General features: G+C 44.6%; 1 protein-coding gene across 1 annotated transcript; it reads right to left on the reverse strand.

Annotated features, from left to right (window-relative positions):
• Positions 1-1251: 1251 nt before the first annotated feature.
• LOC127225183 (cytochrome P450 4B1) lies at positions 1252-17443 on the reverse strand. The gene is made up of 12 exons (XM_051188488.1): positions 17221-17443; positions 12357-12498; positions 12161-12205; positions 10850-10977; positions 7414-7538; positions 7029-7180; positions 6786-6892; positions 5843-6033; positions 4012-4145; positions 2498-2562; positions 2317-2399; positions 1252-1980 (listed from the first exon to the last, which is right to left on the reverse strand). The coding sequence occupies exons 1-12, from the start codon at positions 17398-17400 to the stop codon at positions 1803-1805; spliced, it is 1530 nt and encodes a 509-aa protein (XP_051044445.1). The 5' UTR covers positions 17401-17443; the 3' UTR covers positions 1252-1802.
• Between the last annotated feature and the right edge of the window lie 6398 nt (positions 17444-23841).

Below are 23841 nucleotides of genomic sequence, written 5' to 3' on the forward strand. Positions count from 1 at the left end.
GGGACCTCTGACAGTGGAACCAGGATGTATCCCTGGTGCACGAAATGACTTTGAAAGCACATCTCCCATGGAGGGGATACTCCCTTAACCTAGAGGCAGAGGGGAGGGCCTAGTCCCTACCCCAAAAGACTTAACAGATTTTGTTGATTCCTCCTGGAAGGAATCACCCTCCCTGTGGAGTGGGGGGGGGTTGGGTCAGAAGGGAGGGAGGAAGGGAGGTAGAGAGAGGGAGGGAGGGGGGAGAAGGGAGGAAGAGAGAGGGAACTGGGATCTATATGTAAAATAAGAAAAAAAAAAAGATGTCAGAGTCAGGAAACCTCAACTTAAGTTCCTTCTACATTAGTGTCTCTTGGGATCTTCCCTTACTATTAAAATGCAGTCACAGTTTCTCTCATCAGAGAAGAGCTGCCTCCATCCTGTCCACATCTCACAATAGCCGAGTTTCCAAAAATCTAAAATTATATAGTTTAGATTCAGGTGCCACCTAGAGGCACATTTTGGTTATAACTAGACTATCGGCACTGAGTGTAACTATTGAAACCTTACTACTTTTGTTCAGAGAGCAGTCTACATGACACAGGACACCATAGAGCAGTTGTTCTCAACCTTCCTATTGCTAGGACCCTTTAATATAGTTAGTTCCTTATGTTGTGGTGACCCCAAATCATAAAATTATTTTCATTGCTACTTCATATCTAAACTTTTGCTACTGTTGTGAAACACAATATAAATATCTGTGTTTTCTGATGATCTTAGGTGACCAATGTGAAAGGGTCTTTAACACCTCACCTCTTTACCCCTGTTGAGTACTGCTGCCCTAGAGACTTCACCAAGTTCCAGGAATAAAATTTCTAACTCCTGGCTCTGATCATAATTTCTAGTGCCCTTCCTTCCCTGTGGGGTTTTCCTGGATTTGCAACTCCTAGTCACCTTAGACCTTGAGCCTTAGAGATATGGGTGCCCATAGCCACGAAGCAGCTGCTGCACGGATGCCAGGGAAATATGTCTAAGTCATCATGTGGGCTCCACCCTGAACTCCACCCCAAAAGTTCTTCTTTGCACATTCATGTCTTGTGGAAAGAAGTTTCCTTTCTCCAAGGAAGCTTCCTTTAACTCTACTGCACCACCTTCCCTAGAAATACTGTGAATGCCCAGAGCGCTGTATGACTACGAGACATCACTGTCAAGAATGACAATAGCATCACAGCATCACAGAGATGTGTCCCAAGAAAGAAATCACACCAGGAAAGATACCTTTCAAATTCTTTTACTTCAGCAGTACAAGTTTGTGTTAAGAATTATTCTTTATTTTTTACAGAATTAGCTTAAAGAAGTTTTCTTTATGTCTATTATATTTCAAATACACACAGAGGAAGTTAAAGAAATGCAATGAAGAGCCACCTTATATCCAAGCCATCCCTCCTTCACATCCATCCTTCACAAATCTCAAGGCAACATTTTCTGTCTTCACTGACCTTTCTTCAAGGGCTGGAATGCAAGGTTCTGGTTTTTATTTGTTTATTTTAGAAAGACATGCAGCTATGAGAAATAAATTAAATTTCTTGAGTCAGCCAGATGTTCAACAAATATTTGTGAAGTGAAGGAATGAACTCCAGAGTCCAGATATTGTCACCTGACACACATGATTTCAAGGGACTGCCTTCCATGAGACTATCAGTGTCAATGCTTTCACATCTATGACCCCCCAAGCAGGGATCCATGACAACTCCACATTCAATCTACAAGGCAATGTCCCAGGAAAAGCCACAGCCTGCGCTGCCCATGCCATGATCTCTGAAGACCTATTTTCCAGAGCCCAGTGACTTCAGGTAGAGATGGATGCCGTTTTTGGAGCGCAGGACCAGCTGGGGAATCTTAATGGGCAGCTTTGAGGGATCCAGGGAGAATTCAAAGCGCAGCAAACAAAGAGCTGTGACCACCTTCATCTCGTTCATGGCAAACTGCTGCCCAATGCAGTTCCTGCAGCAGGCAAAAGAGGCATCAAGTTGTTGGCTACCCAGTGTCCTTAGAGGCCCACAAAAACAATAACTATTTAAGGATGCATAAGATATGATTGATTTGTTGACCTTGGCCTAAAAGCAAAAGTCAGGAGCATGGTAAAGGGTCCCCTGGGGAATTACACCATTGCAAGTTCTGGCTTGCAGTCTCTCACAGAATGGAACACCTACCCCACCCATTTCCCAGGAACAGGGGAAAAATAGCAAAAGACCCCCATTGTCACAGAGTACTCCATAACAATGCCTCCCCAATGATGGAATTCACTTGAGGACCTGAGAATGTTGTCCTTCTCCCTACCTGGGCCCGGCAGAGAAAGGCATGAAGGCAAAGGGGTGGCGTCCTGTCACATTCTCAGGAGAAAAGCGCAATGGGTCAAAGACCTAAGAGATAGTTTTTTTTTTTTAAATACTCAGCAAACCCTGGCAGAGGTAACCCCACAGCCCACACCCTGTTGGCCCTCCATGCCCAGATGCAGTACCTCTGGGTCAGGCCACACAGCACTGTTCCTGTGGAGGGCATAGATGTGCATAGAGATCAGGCTGCCTGTAAACAGAAAAGAGGCCTGATGACAAGGGGTCCTGAGGCAGTCATGCCCACCTCCACATTAGGCCTCAATCCCCAAGATTCCTCCTATCTGGTACACGAGCCTCTGCCTATGCACTGCCAGTGACATTGAACTCTTGGTCACATTCAAAGTAGCTTAATCACCATAACCAACAGCTCCAGTAGCCAGGTACTAAGATTAATGCCTAACCAAGAGATCTGTGGAATGAAAACAAAGAACACTGAACCTACCCCACCACAAAGTGGGATAGGCAGAAGCTGTTTATTACAGCCTTTTGACCTTCAATTAACTAACATCAAGAAGTTATCATGCTATTAATAAGAGATACCCTTCATTTGATGCTTACTACATGTCAGACTCAGGTCTGAATAATTTATGAAGGCACAACACAGAGTTGGACATGTGGCATATGCATTGCATCACAGTCAATGCATCATCTCCCAGAGTTGTCCAGAGTGCAATCAGATAAGGTGTGTATAAAAACCCTGAAGACCTTCCTTTATTGTAGGGTTGTTTTAGGTATCCTGGGTCTTTTGTTTTTCCATATAAAGTTGAGTATTTTTTTCAAGGTCTGTGAAGAATTGTGCTAGGATTTTAATGGGGATTGCATTGAATCTGCTTTTGGCAAGATTGACATTTTTACTATGTTGATCCTGCCTATCCAAGAGCATGGAGGATCTTTTCATTTTCTGGTATCTTCTTAGTTTCTTTCTTTAAAGACACAAAGTTCTTGCTATATAGGTCTTTCATTTGTTTGGTTAGCATTACTCCAAGATAATTTATGTTGTTTGTGGATATTGTAGAAGTCTCTTTTTAATTCTGACAACTATGAAAAATATATTCTTTCCTCCCCTCTATTTTCATGTTTGTTTTATTTTATGCAATCATCATAATCTGCTTGTTAAGAAGCACCATAGTAGAATGATCTGATACAGTTTTAAACAAAAGAAAAAGAGAAAATTTTCAGGTTACAAGAAGCCTTCTCCCGAGAACAAAGCACCAACTGTACCCAGTGATTAGCCATGCCTGGATCCTACTGCACTAATGGTCAAAAAGACGACCCAAATTTCACAATGACTGTCTCAAAGGAATAACTCATGCTGGATTCTTTTGAGAGAGAGAAAAATAATCCTTGCTACTTCAGTCCATAGAAAAAGGAATCCACATAATCACCCTGAAACCTAGGAGAGAAATGAACTTTATATACCCATATTTATATTTATACCCTCAGCCATATTTTACAGAAGAAGAGTTAGATGTTTCAGGCACAGACAATTTGAGTCTGTGAGGCTGGAGCTTGGGCCCAGGGCTCAGCACACAAATCCTGAACTCCCTCCACCTGTTGTAAAGATTGTACAATGGCACAGGCAATATCAGAGAGCAAGGTAAGGACTTTCACTCCACCCTCAGTGTTTTCCCCAACCCACCTGCAGGTAGAGAACGGCCATCTGAAAAGGTGACTGGCTTGCTGAGCTGGCGGAACACCTGGGGCACAGGTGGGTAGAGGCGGAAGCATTCCTTCATACACATCGTCAGGTAGGTCATCTTGGCCAGATCATCCCTGCCAGCAACATGGAACACTTGGGAACTGGGAACAGTGGGATCTCAGGGCTCCATTCCCAACTTTGCTATGATATCATTTTTACTTTCTGTCATCATACTTCCAACAGAGGAGTCAAGAGGGTTTCAAGTGCCTAAGCATAATATAACACTGAGTGGCCATACAAACCTAGCAATCTGGGAGAAGGCACAGGATCCAAGAGATGTATGTACACCCAACCCTCAAAAACAAGGCCACTTTTGTGTCATTTGGGGCCTTGCCAAAGTCCCACAAAGAACATGTCTTTAGTTTCTGTTTACCTTCCCTTGTGGGTCTGGAATGGAAAAGGAGGCCTGATGCTTGTTAGTTAAATGAACCAACCAATGTCCATAGATGAATAATGAGAAATTCACATAAAACCCCCCTTTGGACACCAAGAACTCAGACCCAAATGTGAGTGAGGCTCAATCATCAGACCTATATAATACCTTCTTATGATCCACAAACTCCAAGTCACTCTCCCCCTAATCCTGACTTTTCATTTCTTTTACTGTTTTATTAAGTAAGTATCCTCTAAGTTACTTCAAATTCTGGATAAAACTAAGTGAAAATAAAGTAAGTACTTAATTCCCTGCTTCAGACTATCTACTGATTATCTAGCTAGAGAGAACAGCTCTCTTTACCTGAGTTTTACCCTTCTTTATAAAGTCAATCCGAGCCCCTCCCCTCTTCACCCCTCTGCCCTCAACATCCTTGCTACTTGGTGTTACTCCAACCTGCACCCTTCTCTGGATTTCAATCAAGGGAGTCTGACTTTTTGAAAACTCCTCAAGAGCAGCAAATTGTCCCCTCTGCTCTTCATTCTTGCAATGCACTCCAGATAGCACCATGCACACAGCTGGACCCCTTGGAATGTTTCCAACATCCAGCAAGTAAACATTAGTTATGGATGGAGACCCCATCCTTCAAATCTCTGACACTGGGATTACAAATCAGTCCCTCTCAGGAGAATGGGACTCCAGACATGATAGGCCATTTCCTCTATCCCTTCTGTGTGTCCTGCTCATGATGGAGGCAGATCAGGAACTCAGTGGGATGAGGTGACTGTCAGGCTGCAAGGGCCTAAGAGGATGAAGCAACAGAAGAGACCTGGGTGGGACTCTCAGAGACAACTCTGAAAGAGAAGTTGGTTCAGGTGGTGTCACATTCAGGACTTCAGACTTTAGCTGAGAAACAAGGAAGGTCACATAGAAGTGTTTTAAGTGTTGGCATTTAGGATCTGTGTCCTTCACCATGATGAGAGATGCGGAGCCTGGGATCTATATGCTACTATCCAAAGGCAGGTGGCAAGTGACAAGGGACTGGCTTTTTCCCAGCTGTCCTCTCAATGTCATCTCCCACTTCCCCCTCTTTCTCAGCCCTCTCTTCTCTATCCAGAAGCCCAGGAGGGATTCATGTTCTGTTGTTAGGAAATTCAGCCTCTGTTGATAACCTTATGTGACACTGAAAAGCCTCCATTTGGGAAGACTGGTCTGAGGGGTACATCTATAGTTGACCCCCCAGGAAAGTTACACAACCAAAAGAAAGGGAACAACTATTGTCAACTTCATCTCATTTCCAAAACAGGTGTGAGTTGTCCTTGGTAGGCATGGCAGGTTAGTCACAACCCCTCCCTGGGCTGAGCAAGAGCAGCCAGGCTCACTCTCAGGTGCACTTACCACTGGAAGGAGTCCTGGTCTCCTAAGATCTCACGGACCTCCTCCCTACATCGTTTCTGGTGCTCAGGATAAAGGGCCATGCAGTAGAGAAACCAAGAGATACCACTAGTGGTGGTATCGTGGCCTTCAAACATGAATGTATCCACTTCGGCCCTGAGGTCTGCATCTGACAGCTTGATCCCACTTTCATCCTGAGAGAAGGCACAGTGGGACAGCTCAGTGTCTTTGAGTTAACGCTAAGAAGAATGCCCAAGGGTAGCTGTCAGATGCATTCTGAGGAAGTATACGAACGCTTGTTGGTAGGCTTGGAATCTTCCTCCAAATTCCTCTATTCCCTCTAACCCAGCCTATATGCTTCCCATTCATGAGTCCCTCTCCCTGAGCCCTCTGGACCCACAACTTGTAACTTACTTTATCAACCCCAAATAATGGCACCACTTCTAGCTGGCAAGGAAAAGCATCTTTATCACCATCCACCTGCTCCCTCCCCCAACCAGGCCACTATACTACATGCAGATGTCTGGCCATGCCAGATCTTTCTTATCTCTGCATTGCAACATGGGAATTGATTCAGGATAGGCACTGAGCTTTGTGGAATAGAGGAAGGAAGGGGAGAAGAATGGATGGAAGAAAGGAGGGACAGAGTGGGGGTCAGAGGTAAAGGAAAGAAAGAAAATGAATTCTAAACTCTAAGGTTCTGCACTGCCAAGAATTTTAGGGATCTTGGAAGTCTTCAAGCGGCTACCATGTGACCCAGGCTGCCAGCTCCCTAATGTCACAGCCCAACCACACACATGCTACATATTTTTACCTTTGTTGATTTGTACTATGGGCAAAAATCATGGGCAGTAGATTATATTTGCAGAGCAAGGAGCCTGCCTTCGGAGAGTCTAAAGACCTTCCTGGGACCAAGTGTCAGTTAGGGTGGGCTGCGTGCACTCACTCGAACGCCCAGGAGAATGTCCAGAAAGTCCAGATGCCTCCGCTGCTGGATCTTTTTCTGTTCCTTCTCATCCTGCAGGGCCGCCTTCCGCTGCCTGATGACCTGATCTGGACCAAGAGCATAGGTGTCACTACCTACTTTGGCCCTGTATCAGGAAGGGTGCAAAGATCCCAGAGGAAGAACCAAAGTTTCCTAGCTGTCATGAGATGACAGGGGGGAGAGGGGTTTGAAGGAAAGGCCCACCTGTATGGTCATGGGCTGTCTGGCAGGCCCGAAGGAAGCGGCGGCCATGGGGAGTACGCCAGTAAATGAAGTCGTTATGGTACTGGAAGGATTCAATGCGCTGCTGTGTCAGCAATGTGAGCTCACTCACTGCCTGGTAGTAGCTGTTGTCTCTACACAGAAGAGGGTGGAGGGAGGGGAAGAGGCCTGAGAGGCTTTCTTTTAAAAATCCCATCCAAACTACTTCCCATTCCTCTTCTTGCCTCCTTAAGCCTCCTAACTAACACCTAATGTATCTGCCACCACACGTAGGGCCTGGGCATATCAAGGCAGGACTTCTTCAGCCAGAGATCAAGCACCCTTCCAATTTTCTTATCTGAGGGCCTTGGGTAGAGGTGTCACTGACCTGTGGTCTAGGCCGCTGTTTCCTTTGCCAAAAGTGCACTTCATGAGTGTATCCAGCGCCATGTGGCCTACATCACAGAAGATGTCAAAGCTCTTATTTTCACTAGCCTTTTTCTCCCACTTGTCCTGGAATCCAGAGGGGGGGGGCAGCAGGTAAGTAATATATGAAAGAGCTGGGCTTCCTGGCCAGGGAAGCAGTTAGGCTAACTACAGATCTCTAATTCCCTCCTCTCTAAATCCATTCCCCTGGTGTCACCCCCAGCCCTGTAGCAGACCACCAGCTGTGCACTCCCCTTTTCCCCCAGCATTCTCTGCTGGATCACATAAATCTCTTCCAAACTTCTTTCACCCAACTCAAGGCCTTATTCTCGTCCCCAGCTCCCGCAGACACTCCCTGGGAACCTGCCAGCCAAACCTGCCAGGAAAGTATGTAGGCCGAAGAGTGTATGTGAGCCTTAGGTCTTCACTCTCACACCTCTCCTCCAAATCCAGTCTCACGCCCAGATTTGTAGCAGACTCCCTGTTGGAACATCTCCTCACTCTTGGCCACATTCCCAGGGGACTAAAACACATCCTGGTGGGACACCCTAATTTCCTCCCTCGTATAGACCCCTCACTCATCCCAGGCCTTCTCTGTTCCTTAGCTCCCAATACCTAGAAACACATGTTATCCATGGCAACATATATCAGGGTCTGAGAAGAATTCCCTACCAGGCAACACACAGCTACTATACCCTTCTAAGAATCAGAGAGGATACCAGAAACCAAAGAACAAAAATCCACTCAACAAAGACAAGACTAGATATCAGCACTTAGAATTATAATCTTTCCAAACCCAGATGTCTAGAAGCCAGAGTGAAAACACAATCAAACATCCATGACAATATGTCTCCACTAGAGCCCAGTAACCCTACCACAGCAGGCCCTGAGAAGCACAAGATAAAGACCATAAAATAGCATTTTTTGAACATGATAGAGATCCTTAAAGAGGAAATTAATAAATTCCTTAAAGAAATCTATGAAAGCATAAACAAAAAGTGGGAAAATGAACAAAATAATTCAAGACCTGAAAATGGAAATAGAATAAATAAAGAAAACCCAAACTATGGGAAATCTGGAAATGAAAAATTTAGAAATTCCAACAGGAACCTCAGAGGCAAGACTTACCAACAGAATACAAGAGATAGAAGGGAGAATCTCAGCCATTTGAGACAAGATAGAAGAAACAAATACCTCAGACAAATAAAATATAAGATCTAAAAAAACTAGCACAAAACATCCAGGAAATCTGGAACACTATGAAAAGACTAAACTTAAGAATAACAGGAATGAATAGAAAAAGGAGAATCACAACTCAAAAGTCACAGAAAGCATTCTCAACAAAAACCACAGAAGAAAATTTCCCTAACCTTAAGAAGGAGACGCCTATGAAGAAAGACAGAGGAAGCTTACAGAACACCAAAGAGACTGGAGCAGAAATGAAATTTCCCCCAGCACATAATAATCAAAACACTAAACATATAAAAGAAAGAATATTAGAATCTGCAAGGGTGAAAGGCCAAGTAATATATAAAGGTAGACCTACGAAATTTACACCTGACTTCTCAGTAAAGACTCTAAAAGCCAAAACAACCTGGATATATGTTTTACAAACTCTAAAAGACCATAGATATCATCTCTGAATACTATACCCAGAAAAACTTTCAATCACACTAGAGAAAACAAGAAATTGCTTGATAAACCAAATTTAAGCAATGTCTATTTACAAATCTAGCCCCACAGAAGGTATACAAGGAAATATTTCGATCTAAAGAGGTTTATCACACCTGAAAAAAAAAACACAAGGAGTAAATAATCCCAGGTCATCAAACCTAAAGAGGGAAAACACCACACACACGCACACACACACACACACACACACACACACACACACACACACACACCAATTCTCCAACAAAACACACACACACAAGAACAGAATGGATGCAAAAACAGACCCATCCTTCTACTCCATATAAGAAACACACCTCGACATCAAGGATAGACATTACCTCAGGGTAAAGGGTTGAAAAAAGATATCCCAAGCAAATGGACAAATGGACCTAAAAAGCAAACTGGTGTAGCCATTTTAATATCTGACAAAATAGACTTCAAAGCAAAACTAATCAGAAGAGATATGGAAGGACATTCTATACTCATCAGAGGAAAGAAAAATACACTAACAGGACCTTTCAATTCTTAGCATATATACACCAAACATACAGGCAATCACGTTTGTAAAAGATACACTAATATAGTTTAAATCACATATTGACCCTCACACACTGATAGTAGGAGACTTCAACAACCCACTCTCACCAACAGACAGGTCATCCAGGCAAAAACAAAACAGGGAAATGCTGGAACTAACTATAGTTATAAACCAAATGGACCTAACAAACATTTACAGAACATTTCACCCAAACACAAAAGAATAGACCTCACAGAACATTCTCTAAAATAGACATACTCAGACACAAAGCAATTCTCAACAAATACAAAACCATTGAAACAATGCCCAGCATCCTCTCAGATCACCACACACTAAAGCTGAATATCAACAACAGAAACAGAAACAACAGAAAGTTTACAAACTCATAAAAACTGAACCACACACTACTGAATGAAAATGGGTCAAGACAAAAATTAAGAAAGAACATGCCAGAACTTACAGGATGTGATGAAGGCAGTTCTAAGAGGCAAGTTCATAACACTAAATGTTTACACAAGAAAAAAAATGGAGAAATTCCATACTAGTAACTTAACAGCACACATGAAAGCTCTAGGGCAAAATGAAGAAATCACACCCAAAAGTACAGAAAGCAAGAAATAATCAAACTCAGGCCTAAAATGAACAAAGCAGAAACAAACCAAAAAAATACAAGAAATCAATGAAGCAAAGAATCAATAAGGTTGACAAATCCTTATCTCAGTGGTTCTCAACCTTCCTAATGCTAACCCTCATGTTGTAGTGATCCACAACCATAAAATTATTTCATTGCTACTTCATAACTATAATTTTGCTTCTGATATGCAGGATATCTGACATGCAACCGCTGTGAAAGTATTGTTCAACCCCCAAAGGGGTCATGACCCACAGTTTGAGAACTGCTGCCTTATCCAAATTAACTGAAGGCAGAGAAAAGAATATCCAAATTAGTAAAATTGGAGATGAAGGGAGCATAACAATAGACACCAAGGAAATACAGAGAATCATGAGGCCATGCTTTACAAAACCTTTGGCACATAGTTGCAGGCATAATGAGCACAGGGCTTCAGGGACCCTCTCCACAGGAGAGCACCACTTGCCTTCTTCACCCAAGGCAAATGGGGATGGGTACAGAAGGCTGGCCCAGCAGCCCACAATTCCAGGAACCTGCCACAGGGAGGATACTTACCAGCATGATGCGTGTGGATTCAGCAAATATGGCCACATAGGGCTTCAGCACATCATAGTGGAAGCCAGGTGTGAGCAGCTTGCGGTGCTGAAACCATTTGGGCCCATCGAGAACCAGTAAGCCTTTCCCTGAGAAGGGAAGGAAGATGGGGGCTGTGAAGTCTAGGTAATCTGCTCTACCCATGACAGCTGGGATCAATCACAGCCTCTGCCACTTCCAAACCTGAACACCGTGTGGGGAGGCACTACAAGAACCAGTATAGACTTCTGGTCCCCACTTGTCAGAACATCCCAACACGGAGAAGGCAGCAGATCTTAACTAAGTCAATAGTCTAGACTGCTACTTTCCTACTAACCAGCCCTTTCTTAGCTCCTAGGAAGCTTCCAAGGGTAAATAAATAAATGAACTTTGGAGTAGCATATGGCCTTGGATAAGAAGACTCAGCAGAGGCTAGAGAGATAAATCAGTGATCAAGAGCCCTTACTGCTCTTACAAAAGATCTGGGGTCAGTTCCCAGAACACACCTGACAGCTCACAACTACATACATATAATTCCAGTTCTAGGGGATCCAACATAGGTACCTGTGTACAAATGGCATACATCTGCACAAACAAACATACAGATAAAGATAAAAATAAGAATAATGCCAGATTTGGTGTACACCACTAATCCCAGTACTCATTCAGAAGTCAGAGGCAGGTAGATCTCTCTGAGTTCAAAGCCAGCCTTGTCTACATAGAGAGCTCTAGGCCAACTAAGGCAATATAGTGAGACTCTGTCTCAAAATCAATTAATTAATTAACTAATTAATTAATTAAAAGAAGTATTTGACTCAGCGGCTCCCTTCACTTTCAACATCAGTCCACATACTGACAGCCAACATTGGTCCATCTTCTCTGACTAGTCTAATCTACTAATTGAAGTCTGCCTTTCAGCCACTCAGACATCTTGCAGCCTCCATGGTCCTATGATTATTACACCTTTTCTCAGATCCTTCTTCCAGAAAACACATCATTATGATATCCTATAGGATCAACTCTAGAATTGCCTGCTTTAGGAAGTTATTCTTCAAACACACATTGCCGTGCTTCTGTTTGGAAGGGAGGGGAGATGAATGCCCAGCAAGGGAAAGTGTTTAACTCCTGAAACAGACTCCCCTGCTTCCCCCACAGAGATGCTAAGCTTAGGACGGGCACTCAGGAGCCAGGCAGTCCACTGGAGGGATAACTAGCTGAGTATGGCAGGGCAAATTCTGGTCACTTAGCTCAAGGGAGGGAAGGGAAGGTACAGAAAGGTAGATGCTCACTTACCAAGCCACTGGAGGAGGAAGTCATACACATCTGGAGCCTTTGGGTCTGCAGAACAAATGGATGTTAATCAGGGAGCAACAGGATATTCCAAGATGAGGCACAGCGATTAATGAAGTAGGGACTTGGTTATTCTCATCCCAGACTATAGACACAGGCCCTTCCCAGGAAACCCCACCCTCTCTCCAGGAAATCTCACCCCCACGGCTGTACACAGCTTTGGCATAATCAGGCTCATAGATGTTCAGGTAACCAACAAATTGTCCAAGCCAGAGAGGATGGGCATGGGGAAATTGTTGGGACCAGGATACCACCTTGTCCAGACTCCCTAACTTCTGGATCTGAAACAATAACAGAAGACAAGGAGCACTTAGGAACAGTGTGGACAGCAGATACTGCCCAGACAGACCCTACAACCTCCATCCCTCTTCCCATATTCCGTCTCCTGCACACTTCTAATACCCTCTCCAGTCCCAAAGCTACTGTTCTAAGTCTAGGAATGCTTGTTACATGCAATTCACTCCCTTCAGAGACTCTGGAGATTATCCCTTCATTTCTAACCAATGTCTATGCCTTGTCTGCAGTTCTGGCTCCCAGCCATCTGCAGTCTCTGGTGTAATCTCCCTAGAGAGCTATCTTTCAGAATCCTGAATTCAACCCAAAAGGGTGCCTTAAGAGTGCGATGTCAGGGAGCAAAGGTGATAAAAATCATCTTTACCTATAGGTAAAGGACATTTGTGGTGTCCCTCCTCCTTTCTAGCTGGGAAGCCCTGGACCTCTCCCTCCTGCTGTGTCTATCTTCCTTCCTGCCTGCCCTTGACATGGCTAAGGTAGCAGCATCTTGTCCTGACTCCACTTAAGAGAATTTTCAAGCCTCTATGCTTCCAATAGCCATATCTGTTTTGGCAAAACTATTCAGGATTTCCATGATTTGGACCATAGTTCAGATGTATTAACCAAAACTAATTAATATTTAAGTCACAAATAATTGTCATGTTTTGTCTAAATAACTATGTTTGGCTCGAACAGATGTTGCAAGGTTACTCTGACCCTCGTCTAGCACTGATAGCATCGTGGTTTCTGTCTTTAAAATGCTGTACCCCTGAGCTTCAGCACCAAGAGGGCTCTGAGGCATATTAGCACACTCATGGCTACTGGCCAGAATTAAAGAACTCTGATACTCTTAACTGGCTTAATCTGTGTGGTTCTCTGTATCATTCTTAAGTGGATACTTTTCCCACTTAGGGTTTCCTTACTTTCTGTTCCCTATAGTTCCCAACTCCAGGGACCCATGCCTGTGCTCTTCTGTAGCATCCCAACCACAGACACCTTGGCCTCAGTCACAGATTGTCATAGCCTTTCTGGAGACAGTCTTCTCCTATGATCCCTGATTGCCTCCAGGAGCTCAGTGAGAGTGAGGACAGCTCACAGCATCTGGCCCCATTTCCACAACATCAATCCTTCAAAATGGTTCCTGAGACATTGTGCTTCTAGGAGTCATGTGACTGCTGGCAAACTTCTCTGAGTTACATAACAGATGCCTCAGATTTATCCTCATATGCCCTACGACTGGACACTCTTCCTATCAGATCTAGGACAGCTTGTTTTCTCCCAAAGGAAGGATGCAGGGGAAAAACAGGATGTGGATATAAATCACTGCACCCAGCTCTCTAGCAACCTGCCTCATCCATTCATTTGCACCAGTGTTGGCCTAGCAAGGTCTTGCTCTCCAAGAGTCAGAGCAAGCTAGTCTCCAAGAATCAAATCAGAAAGGGGCATTAATTAAACTTAATTGAACCATGACCTCTTCGTAGATAGGAACAGTGCACTCACTCTAAACAGACTGTCACACGTGACTCAATAGACCAGGGATCATGACTAAGCTTGTTCTGCTGTCCTTTTTGTTAACAAATCTGCCATTTGCTAATGGACCTAAAGATCAGTTGGCTAGACTCCAAGGAACAAGGTCCCTGCTGCAGCCACGGCTCTCTTGGAGACTGCTTGAGGACAATATCAAGCTGTTTGGGGAGAAGGCTTGGTAGGGGAAATACTTGCTTCCAGGTGAAGACCTGGATTTGAACACTAGCCCCTTACTTAAAAGCCAGACACTGTGGCTAGCATCTGCAACCGTGGGGTGAGATAGAAAGATCAAAGACCTGCCAGTCATTCCAAACTAGAGAGAGCTCCAGGTTTAATAAGAGATCCTGTCTCAAAAAGTGAGATGGAAGGGACTATAGATATGGCTCCAAGGTTAAGAGCTGTACTGCTCTCAAAAAAGACTCAATTCTGTTCCCAGCACCCATGTGGGACTGCCAATAACCTCCTATAAATCTAGCTCCTGGGAATTTGACACCCTCTTCTGAACTCTGTCAACACCTACAGTCACAGGTACACATTCACACATTCCCATACTACACACACACACACGCGTGCGTGCACACACACACACACACACACACACACACACACAAGCATGTTCTTATGTAATTTTAATTCTTAAAAATCTTTTCAAAGAGGCTGTAGAGATGGCTCAGTTAAGGATACTGGCTGTTCTTCCAAACAACCTGGGTTCAGTTCCCAGTACCCACATGGTGGCTCACAACCATCTATAATTGCAGTTTCAAAGGCTCTGACACCCTCTTCTGGCCTCTATAAGCACCAGGAACACATGTGATACACAGATGTACATACAGACAAAATACCCATTTACATAAAATAAACTAAAGCAAGTTTTTTAAATCTCAAAAAATAAATAAATAAGGTGGAAAGCCATAGGAGACATCCAACATCAGCCTCTGATCTTTACACCCAAAGTGAACATACATCACACACACACACACACACACACACACACAACCACTGCACACACATTAGATATGTCGGATCCCCTTAGCTCCTCAAACTTAAGACCACAGGGAATATCTATGATATACAAAGCATTCCCTGTGCTCTTCAAGAAAAGGAGACACCCCCCTCCCTGAATCAAAGGGACACATTCTGAGATCTGAATACAAAGAGAGGTAGATGCTACCAATGCCTCCAGATTGGAACTGGAAACCAAGAAGGGAGAAAGTAATCCTGATAGAAACTTCCACACCCTAGGCCTTCACCCACCTACTGCTTCCTTTCCTTCCCATAGCTCTCATCACTGCCTTAGAATCGATTTTCAGTTGTTTGGCTTTTTTGTTTATTGGGTTATTTGGCTAGTTTCTCATTTGTTTAATTCACTGTGTCTGGATTAAAATGCAGGAGGCCCCTGGTCCAGCCTTGATTTGAATCATGAACCATTATGTAATATGTCCTTAACTGAACACCTTGTCCCCTTTGAATCTCAGCTTCCTCATCTTTGTTCACACTAGGGAAACAAATCCACACCCTGCACTTTGCATGTCTCAGGTTTAGGTGTGAATCCAACCCACAGCAGAGATGCCAAGCCCTGGAGGAATGCAATGGTGCTGAGCCTGTGATAGTTCCCTGGGGAATTTGTACAGTGCTCAAGATCAGCCACCACTACAATCTTGGCATGCCCTTCCTGGTGTCAAACCAAAGCCCTCCACATAGTGGTATTGGCATCAAGAAGCTGAAGCTAGGCTATGTTCCAGGCTCTTTGTGTACTTCCAAGTTGGGGTGGAGCACCTGGGAAGAAGAGGGTAGCCATCTCTGGCATGGAGCTGTAAGAGAATAAGGGCTATATGCTATGGAAGTCCACTGAGTGGGGCCCTCCGGAATTCTGAAGAAGATAGGTAAGCGCAAAGTGGGGGGTGGCACAGAGGAAAGGGGCCGAACGTCTTCCCAAGTGTCTCTCAACATTTCTTCAGGGTGTGACCTCAGCCCATAGTTAGCAGAGACACTCTCAAGTCATCCTGATCCCTCATCTCCCTTCCCCACCCCTCTGTCCTGTGCAGACTCCTCTCCCTACAATCTAGCCTTTTATGTTCATTCATTCAACCATGCCTAGTCTGTGTCAACTTTTGTGCTGTGCCTTGAGGGCACAGGAATAAATCAGACCAGATCTCTAATCTCCAGAAATCTCAGACTAGTAGGAAAGATGAAAAGAGGGGAGCAGAAGTGGACCCCGGGGAAGCGCTTTCACCCTCCTGGAAGCAGGGAAGGCTCTACCGTCTGTTTTCTCTCACCCAAACCATCCTTATAAAAAAAAAATCCTGGATGCTCAGTGGTACAGAGAAGTTCATGAGCTATCCCTAATAGGTTATCTGTAAGGGGCAAGAAGAAGTTTAGAGATCAAGTTTTTTTCCAGTGTCAGTTCCAAAAATTGGAGGAATACGGAAGTAGAAAGAATTATATCCCCTTTCTGAGACTTCATCCCTGGCATCCATGCCTAGACGCCCAAACTTGAAAGCAGCTCAAAGTACTCAGGAAGACTTTTAATCTCAGGTTCCTAGTTCCAACCTGACATATTAGAATCTCCAGAAGCTGGGGGCAGGGATCTGCTTCTCCACTTGAGTCCAACCCCCCCCCCAGAAGGTCTGGGTACCCATGACTGGAGGAGTTCTTGAGACTGATGCTGGGGTAGATCCCTACTGTGTTGCCTTCACAGGAGAACAAACCAGCATCTGAGCCTGAGAAAATGCCATAGCTCCTCAGCCACACTAAGGAGACACAGAAGGCACCTCCTGGCTCTGCGGGTACCAACTTCTTAGACGTGCTGGGAGGCCTCAGGAGGCAGCACTCATCTCTGCCTTTAATTCCTCATTGATACTGGAAATCTTTACACTGCAAAGTAGGATACTTAAGTAATCGAAATATGACTGCCTAGCTGTTGAGTGGCACTTTGAGGATTTAGTCTCTCCCTTGTGTGATCCATCAACAGGACTCCACACGACTTGCACTTTGGGACTCTGAATAATAGGAAAGCATCTGGACCTTCTTAAGCTCCAACTCTGAAGTGCTGCTTTGCTTCTGAAGCTAGCTTGAAAGGCAGGAGTAGAAACGCTGACTAGGAGTCGTGGTTCCAGGCAACACCCCCTGCCCAAACTGATGGCCTCCCTTCCCAGCCTCCGGGGGATTTGTCCTGATTCTCCCACATCCCCATCCCCACATACCTCAAGGGCATGACCAAAGAGCCAATGTGTGGGGGGTCCTGGGAAGCTGTCCATAGCCCTGGCCAGCTTCTGCCTCCTCAACAGCAGGCTGAAGAGCTTAAGAGCGATTACGATCAGGATCACTACAGATGCCCACAGGCCCAAGCGGGACAGATTCGGGGGGAGGAGGCTGAACACCATGGCTAAACTTGCAGGGACCAGGCTCCCAACTACCTCCAACTGCCCGTGGCTTGCCTTATAGCCTAGATACAGGCACCCTGCCAGTTCCCAGCCCCTTGCCACACCCAACAGCCAGAAGCAGACCAAACTGGGCTTCGTGCCATTGGGTGGAGATAGGAGCCTCAAAGCTCATAGGCAACAGAGAGAACCTGACTGACTTCTACGAAAACACTACTTAACAGAGACCAGACAATGACCACCCCACTTGGAAAAGAGAACAGAAGGCAGTTCTTGGTGTAATCATTGCAACTGCCTTTTAATTTACAAGTACCTTGTATGTTTAAGAGACTTCATACACACTATCTCACTTAATGCACCCAAAGAGGTCATGGGTACTTGTTCTTTGTATCTGTTTCCAAGATAAGATCATCTGTGCTTTCTCATTAGTCACCCTCCACTGTCCCCTTCATTTGGACCCATGATGAGACTCCTACTTTTTCCTGTTTCATAATGTTGAGTCCCATTTTTGTGAGATGACTTTAGGGACTATGTCATAGCCCCAGAGGGACCAGAGGAGGATGAACTACCCCCAAAAACCACAGTACAAATTGGACAGGAATATAGAATATGCTTTCAAGATGATGAAGATAAATCATCAAATCCCCCTTGACTAGATGGAGCCACTCAGACCCAGTGATGAGTAGAGAAATGCCCAGTTTCCCAGAAAGCCTGTGGCTGCTTTGAATGCCACAGCCAAGGCATCTATTGAAGAACAGTATTCGCTGGAGCATCTGCCTTGACACAAAATGTCTGCTGTTTTCCCTCTAATGTAGAGTTGCATCATTCTGGGCAACCTCAGAACACAGAATTCACCACCAATGTCGATGCAAAGGTCATTTCTGGAGGGCAGATGGGATTTTAAAGCATCAGAAAAGATCTGGCATAGCATCCATAAATTAGCAACAAGAATCCCATCAACACTCTTGCATGAAGAAACAAGAATAGTGTTCCCACAAATTGGGTGGAACTGCATTTGTTAGACATAATGCTGGCACAGGGAACTGTGTCCCAACCCCTATTTTTCCACTTTTCAACCTCCTACTGATATCCCCCATCAGTCAACCAAATCAGGAGACAGCAAGGGCATAAAGGAGGGTCAATCTGTGGAAGTCAGATTTTCAGTAGGAATAGCAAAACAAAGACTGAGTGTGGTACAGAGGTGACATGGTAAAACCAGGGCACAGGTGAACTTGAAACTCCAACAATAGGTCCTGACTCATAAAATGGTGAGTTGTCAACATGGATTTCTTGTCCTTTCTAGCAGAGGAGACCAAGACTCCTCCCTTGGTGTGATAGCATAGGCAGACCTGCCCACAGGTAGAGAAGCAAGACATAAGGTGATGATAGGTACTCCAAAAGTTTCTTCTCTATTGATTTATGCCACTTCTGAAAATTCATATCCAGGTTTCACTTTATCACAATGAAAATGCAGTTCACCCAGGTCAGAGAAACGCAAACATGATGAGCTATTTGCTAACTTTCAGGTTTTGTAGTGAATTTGTTTATCAGCATGGCCCACCAGGAAGTATAAAAAAGGATGTGTTTTAGGAAAGACCTAAGGGAGTGCCGAGCTGATGAAGAAGTCATAGCCCTTGCTATGACCATATGAAGTTCACCTAAAGGTAAAAAGGGTGAGCCTAGAAAGCTTTGAGTAGTTTGGGCTGAGTTAGACCCCATTATCCTGAACCCCTCTTCTACCCAGTGCCATTAATTTAATATCTTGGGGGTATATTGAGATTGGGCCTGTGTTTATGTAACACAGAATCTATAATCTATTTGTCATGCCCTGCCATCTGCTTCCTGCAATAATTTGGCAGCTAGCTACCCTTCTAGGGTAAAAGGCAGGTCATCCTGTGGCCAAAGCCATGGTCTAAGCAACAACCAACTCCAAGGTCCTAACCTTACCTCTCCCTGGCCATTTGGTAGTATAATTAAAGATGTTTGTTTATTCTCCTTCTCCATAGTGATTCATTATTTCCAGGATAAATACAGAACCAATGTCATCCAACCAAAGCTAATAAAACTTGACTTCTAGTCCTAAATCAAGGAGTCTGGAGTGTGTGTGTGTGTGTGTGTGTGTGTGTGTGTGTGTGTGTGTGTGTGATTGGATTTGATATGGAAGAATATAATCTCATGTGTTATTGATATGGGAAGAGCTGAACAAGAATGTACTCCACACCTAAGTAAGAGAGTTAAGAAATGCACTGACTGAAACATATCCATCCATTTTTCCTTTACTACAAAAATATATATTAAGGCTATAATTTGTAGAGAGATTGCTTCACTAACAGTTTGGGAGGTACAAAGACATAGCATTGCCTTCATCTTGGCTCTGGGGAGGACCTAATATCAGATGGCATTATGACAAATGCATTCAATAGATAGGAATAATATTGGAAGAAAGTAAGCCCCAATGTGATTCAGAAGCCTGGCATTCTCTTATAACAAGCATCTTGCAAGAACTAACCAGGGATCACACAGGACTACATCAATTCTTTGTGGAGGTATCACTCTTAATTACCCATAACCTCTTACTAGAGCCCACTTTTACACCATGGTAGCTTCTAACACATAAACCCCTAGAAAACTCATTCAAATCATAGTCACCAATTACATTGTTTCAACTCCTAGATCAAATTTTACCAATAGTTCCAAATAAATTTAACCTATTTACTTATATGAGCTTAAACTTAGGTTAGGTTTTCTATTGCTTGGAACCTTGGGAATCATAACATGATATACTAGAGAAAACTCAGGCAATTGGCAAAGGTCTTATTAAATGGGACTAAAGCACATTTAGAGCATTAGCCTAAGGCACACAGAAATTAGCCTAAGAAGAAACACATAGGATTTTAACCTATTGCCTTCTGAGCAGCACTGGAGGGGAGTCACAAAGGGGTTGTGAGACTGATCCAGGTAAAGCCCCCATAAGAAGAACACAGAATTAAGGGTGGTCAGAAGGTGGTTCCAGGCAAATCACCTCTCTCTCTCTCTCTCTCTCTCTCTCTCTCTCTCTCTCTCTCTCTCTCTTTCTCTCTCTGTGTGTGTGTGTGTGTGTGTGTGTGTGTGTGTGTGTGTGTGTTTATTCTGGAAGTTAGGAGGTAGAACCTGCTAAACACTTAGAGGGGAGACAAAGCAATCAATGTACTGCTCCTTTTAGGCGATGGCAAGGCTAGGTAGGGCAGTAGAAGGAAGCATTCTGAGCTGGTATTCTGCAAGGGGCCTGAGGTTCACCTATGGTTGGCAAACTAGGAGACAAAGTTAGAAAGAGGATGCCACTGGTAGCCTCAGAGATTCTGCCTATCTTCTCATGCTAGAAAAAGGCCCAATATTCAAGATGAATCTATCACACTGACCCTACTCCCCACTGTAAGGTAAAAAGGATCAGTGAAAGGAAACTCTGACACTGAGACCAGAGCCAAAGAAACACACCCTGCCCCCAACCAATTCAGGAATTGAAATCCAACCAATCCCTGAGCATGAAAACCAACCAATCTCAGAGCTTCCAAGTTCAAGAATTGAGATCCTTCCAGTCCCTACCAGAAAACCTCCATCTTGGAAAGCTCCACCCCTAAAAAAATCCTATATAAGCCCTGTACCTGTTCAGTTTTGGGGCTGCTCTTCTTCTACCCTGGCAGAGGCAGCTGCTTCCTTGGATTCTTCCCTCCCAATAAATCTCTTGAGTGAGGGGTGTGGTAACAAGTTTCTCTCACCAAAATGGGGAGGGAGCAGAGATGTAACAATTTTCACTGGAGCTGAGCAGAGCTGTAACACTTTGGCTGGGGAAACTACCTCTTGTTAAAGTAAATTGTTACACTCCACTCTTGCCGGCCTAAAGTGTTACACTCCACCCAAGCTGAGCAGAACTGTAACATTTCTCCTGAACAGAGCAAAGCAGACACCTAGCTGGGGAAATCCTTCCCTGCTGGAGCACAGATGTTATACTTGCAGTAGGGAAACCTTTCCCAGAGCAAGGACTATAACAATTTGCTGAGAACAGAGATGTAACACTTCTGTTGGGATAACTTTCCCTTCTGAGCTGTAGGTAATCTTTGACTTCTGAAAGTCAAGATACCTTTCCCTTCTGAGCTGTAACACTTACAGTTATTCCTTAACTTCTGACTGCCAGAATACCTTTCCATTCTGAACTGTAACACTTACAGTTCCCTCCCTGGCTAAATCTGGCAACCACCCACACTTCTAAGGCAAAAGACAGATGACCACATGACCAGAGTAAAAGGCCGAATAACAGCCAATTCCTAGTTGTGCCCTAAAAGGTACCTACGCTTTACCATGTGAATAGTGATCCTTGAAAGCCATATATGCTTCTCTGAAGTGACCATCACTGGCCTTGGACTAGCTCTCAAGGCCACCATAGAAAACAGTTGCTGTGAAAACAGGCTTGGAGATAAGTCACAAGCCAGGAGTGTGCTATGACAGGCTGAAGCTAGGACTCGGAAGCAGATTTGCATCTCTTCTCAACTGTAGGCTCAGCAACATTGCACAGACACAGGAACATTAACACAACAGAGATCATAAAACGTACCAAAGCTTTCTCCTCTGGACCAGCTGTTAAACATTTCCCAACATGCCATTGGCCCAAACCCAAGCCTTAAATTCCTTATCCAGTGGCACTTGGCAAAGAACCTTGATGCAAGATTGTGGTAAGACTGGGAGGCTCCTTTTAAGAGCCTCAAAAAGGACATTTGCAAATCTAGAATTGTTACTTGTCAGAGGAAGAGTAGGACTATAGATGTGGAGAAGGAAAGACACCAGAGAAAGGGTGCTGTCTTTACCCAGGAGTTTTCCCCTCCAGGAAGCCTCCCACCAATGCCTTTCTAAATAAATAATAAATAAATAAGACACCAACTCAAACTTTTATATACACTCCTCTTAAATGTGTGTACCTTCTCCCTGGCAGCCATTTGAGTGTGTGTCTTGTTCATCAAATCCTTCTAACCTGCTACATTCCAGAGACCAAGTCTGCCTTTCCCTTGCTTTGCATGGAACATAAAGGCACTCAGTGGGACCAGAACCATATTCACGAAACAACCTCAAAAGTTGTACCGTGATGTGGAAGTGGAGAGAGTAGGGCCAACATCCACTCACGGGACACCACTCTTAGCCACAGCTCTCTAAACATTCACTTGACAGTCAGGGTTCTCTGTGAAGTCAAGTAAACTGAGGAAGTCATTAGTAGAGTCTTTTTTTTAAGCTTCATTCATTTTTGTTTGTGTGAATGTTTTTCCTGCACGTACATGTGTGTGCCTAGTGCCACTTAGGTCAGAAGAGGACATCATATCCCCTGGAACTAAAGTTACAGATGGTTGTAAACCACCACATGGGTACTGGAAATCAAACCTGGGTTCTCTGCTAAAGCAAAAAAAAAAAAAAAAAATGCTCTTAACCACTGAGCCATCACTCCAGGCCTGAGTATAGATTCTTAATGAAGGCAACAGGGGGTACAAATAATATTCATAGGAAAAGATGTGCTGGAGCAGCATTCTCCACTGTAAGTGAAACTGAAACACTCAGGGAACTTTGAAATTCCAGGCACCCTTTATGAGTCCCTGTACTCTGTACTGATTCACCAGCCCCTGGTCACCTAACCCTCTGCACTGCTTTTTTTTTTTTTTAATTTTTATTTTACATATCGATCCCAGTTCCCTCTCCCCCCTCCTTCCCCCTTTCCTTCTCTCCCCCCTCACATGCACCCCCCTTTTCTCCCCCCACTCCACATGTAGGGTGATGCCATCCAGGAGCGTTCATCTAAATCTGTCAAGTGATTTGAAGTAGGGACTAGGACTTCTCTCCTGTCTCTAGGTTAAGGGAGTATCCCTCCATGGGGGATGTGTCCGCAAGGTCTGTTTGTGCACCAGGAATACATCCTGGTTCCACTGACTGAGGTCCCTTAAACTATTCAGTCCTTCTAGCTGAGACCCATGTTCAGGGGGGTCTGAGTCAGTCCCGTGCTGGATTCCAGGCTATCAGTCTGGGGACCCTTAGCTCCTTGTTTGGGTTAGCTGTCTCTATGTGTTTTGGGGGGGGGTGTTGTCCCCTGCGCGGGGGGGGGCGGGTGGGGGCGGGTGTTGGGGTGGGGGGGGTGGGCGGGCGCGCGCGGGGGGGGGGGGGGGGGGGGGGGGGGGGGGGGGAGAAGAGGTGTTGATCTGATTATGAGGAAAGGGGGGGGGGGGGGGGGGGGGGGGGGGCTGATAGGGGAGGAGAGGGAGAGAGAGAGAGAGAGAGAGAGAGAGAGAGAGAGAGAGAGAGAGAGAGAACATAAAAGAGGGAGCCATTATAGGTTTGAAGAGAAAACTGAACCTAAAGAAATGTCTAGAGACCTACAAGACTGACTCCACCTTTACCGCTTCTTACAAGGAATTTGTGATCATGGCAACCCCC

This window comes from Phodopus roborovskii, unplaced genomic scaffold (assembly GCF_943737965.1).
Source record: "Phodopus roborovskii unplaced genomic scaffold, PHOROB, whole genome shotgun sequence".
In the NCBI taxonomy this organism is placed as follows: Eukaryota; Metazoa; Chordata; class Mammalia; order Rodentia; family Cricetidae; genus Phodopus; species Phodopus roborovskii.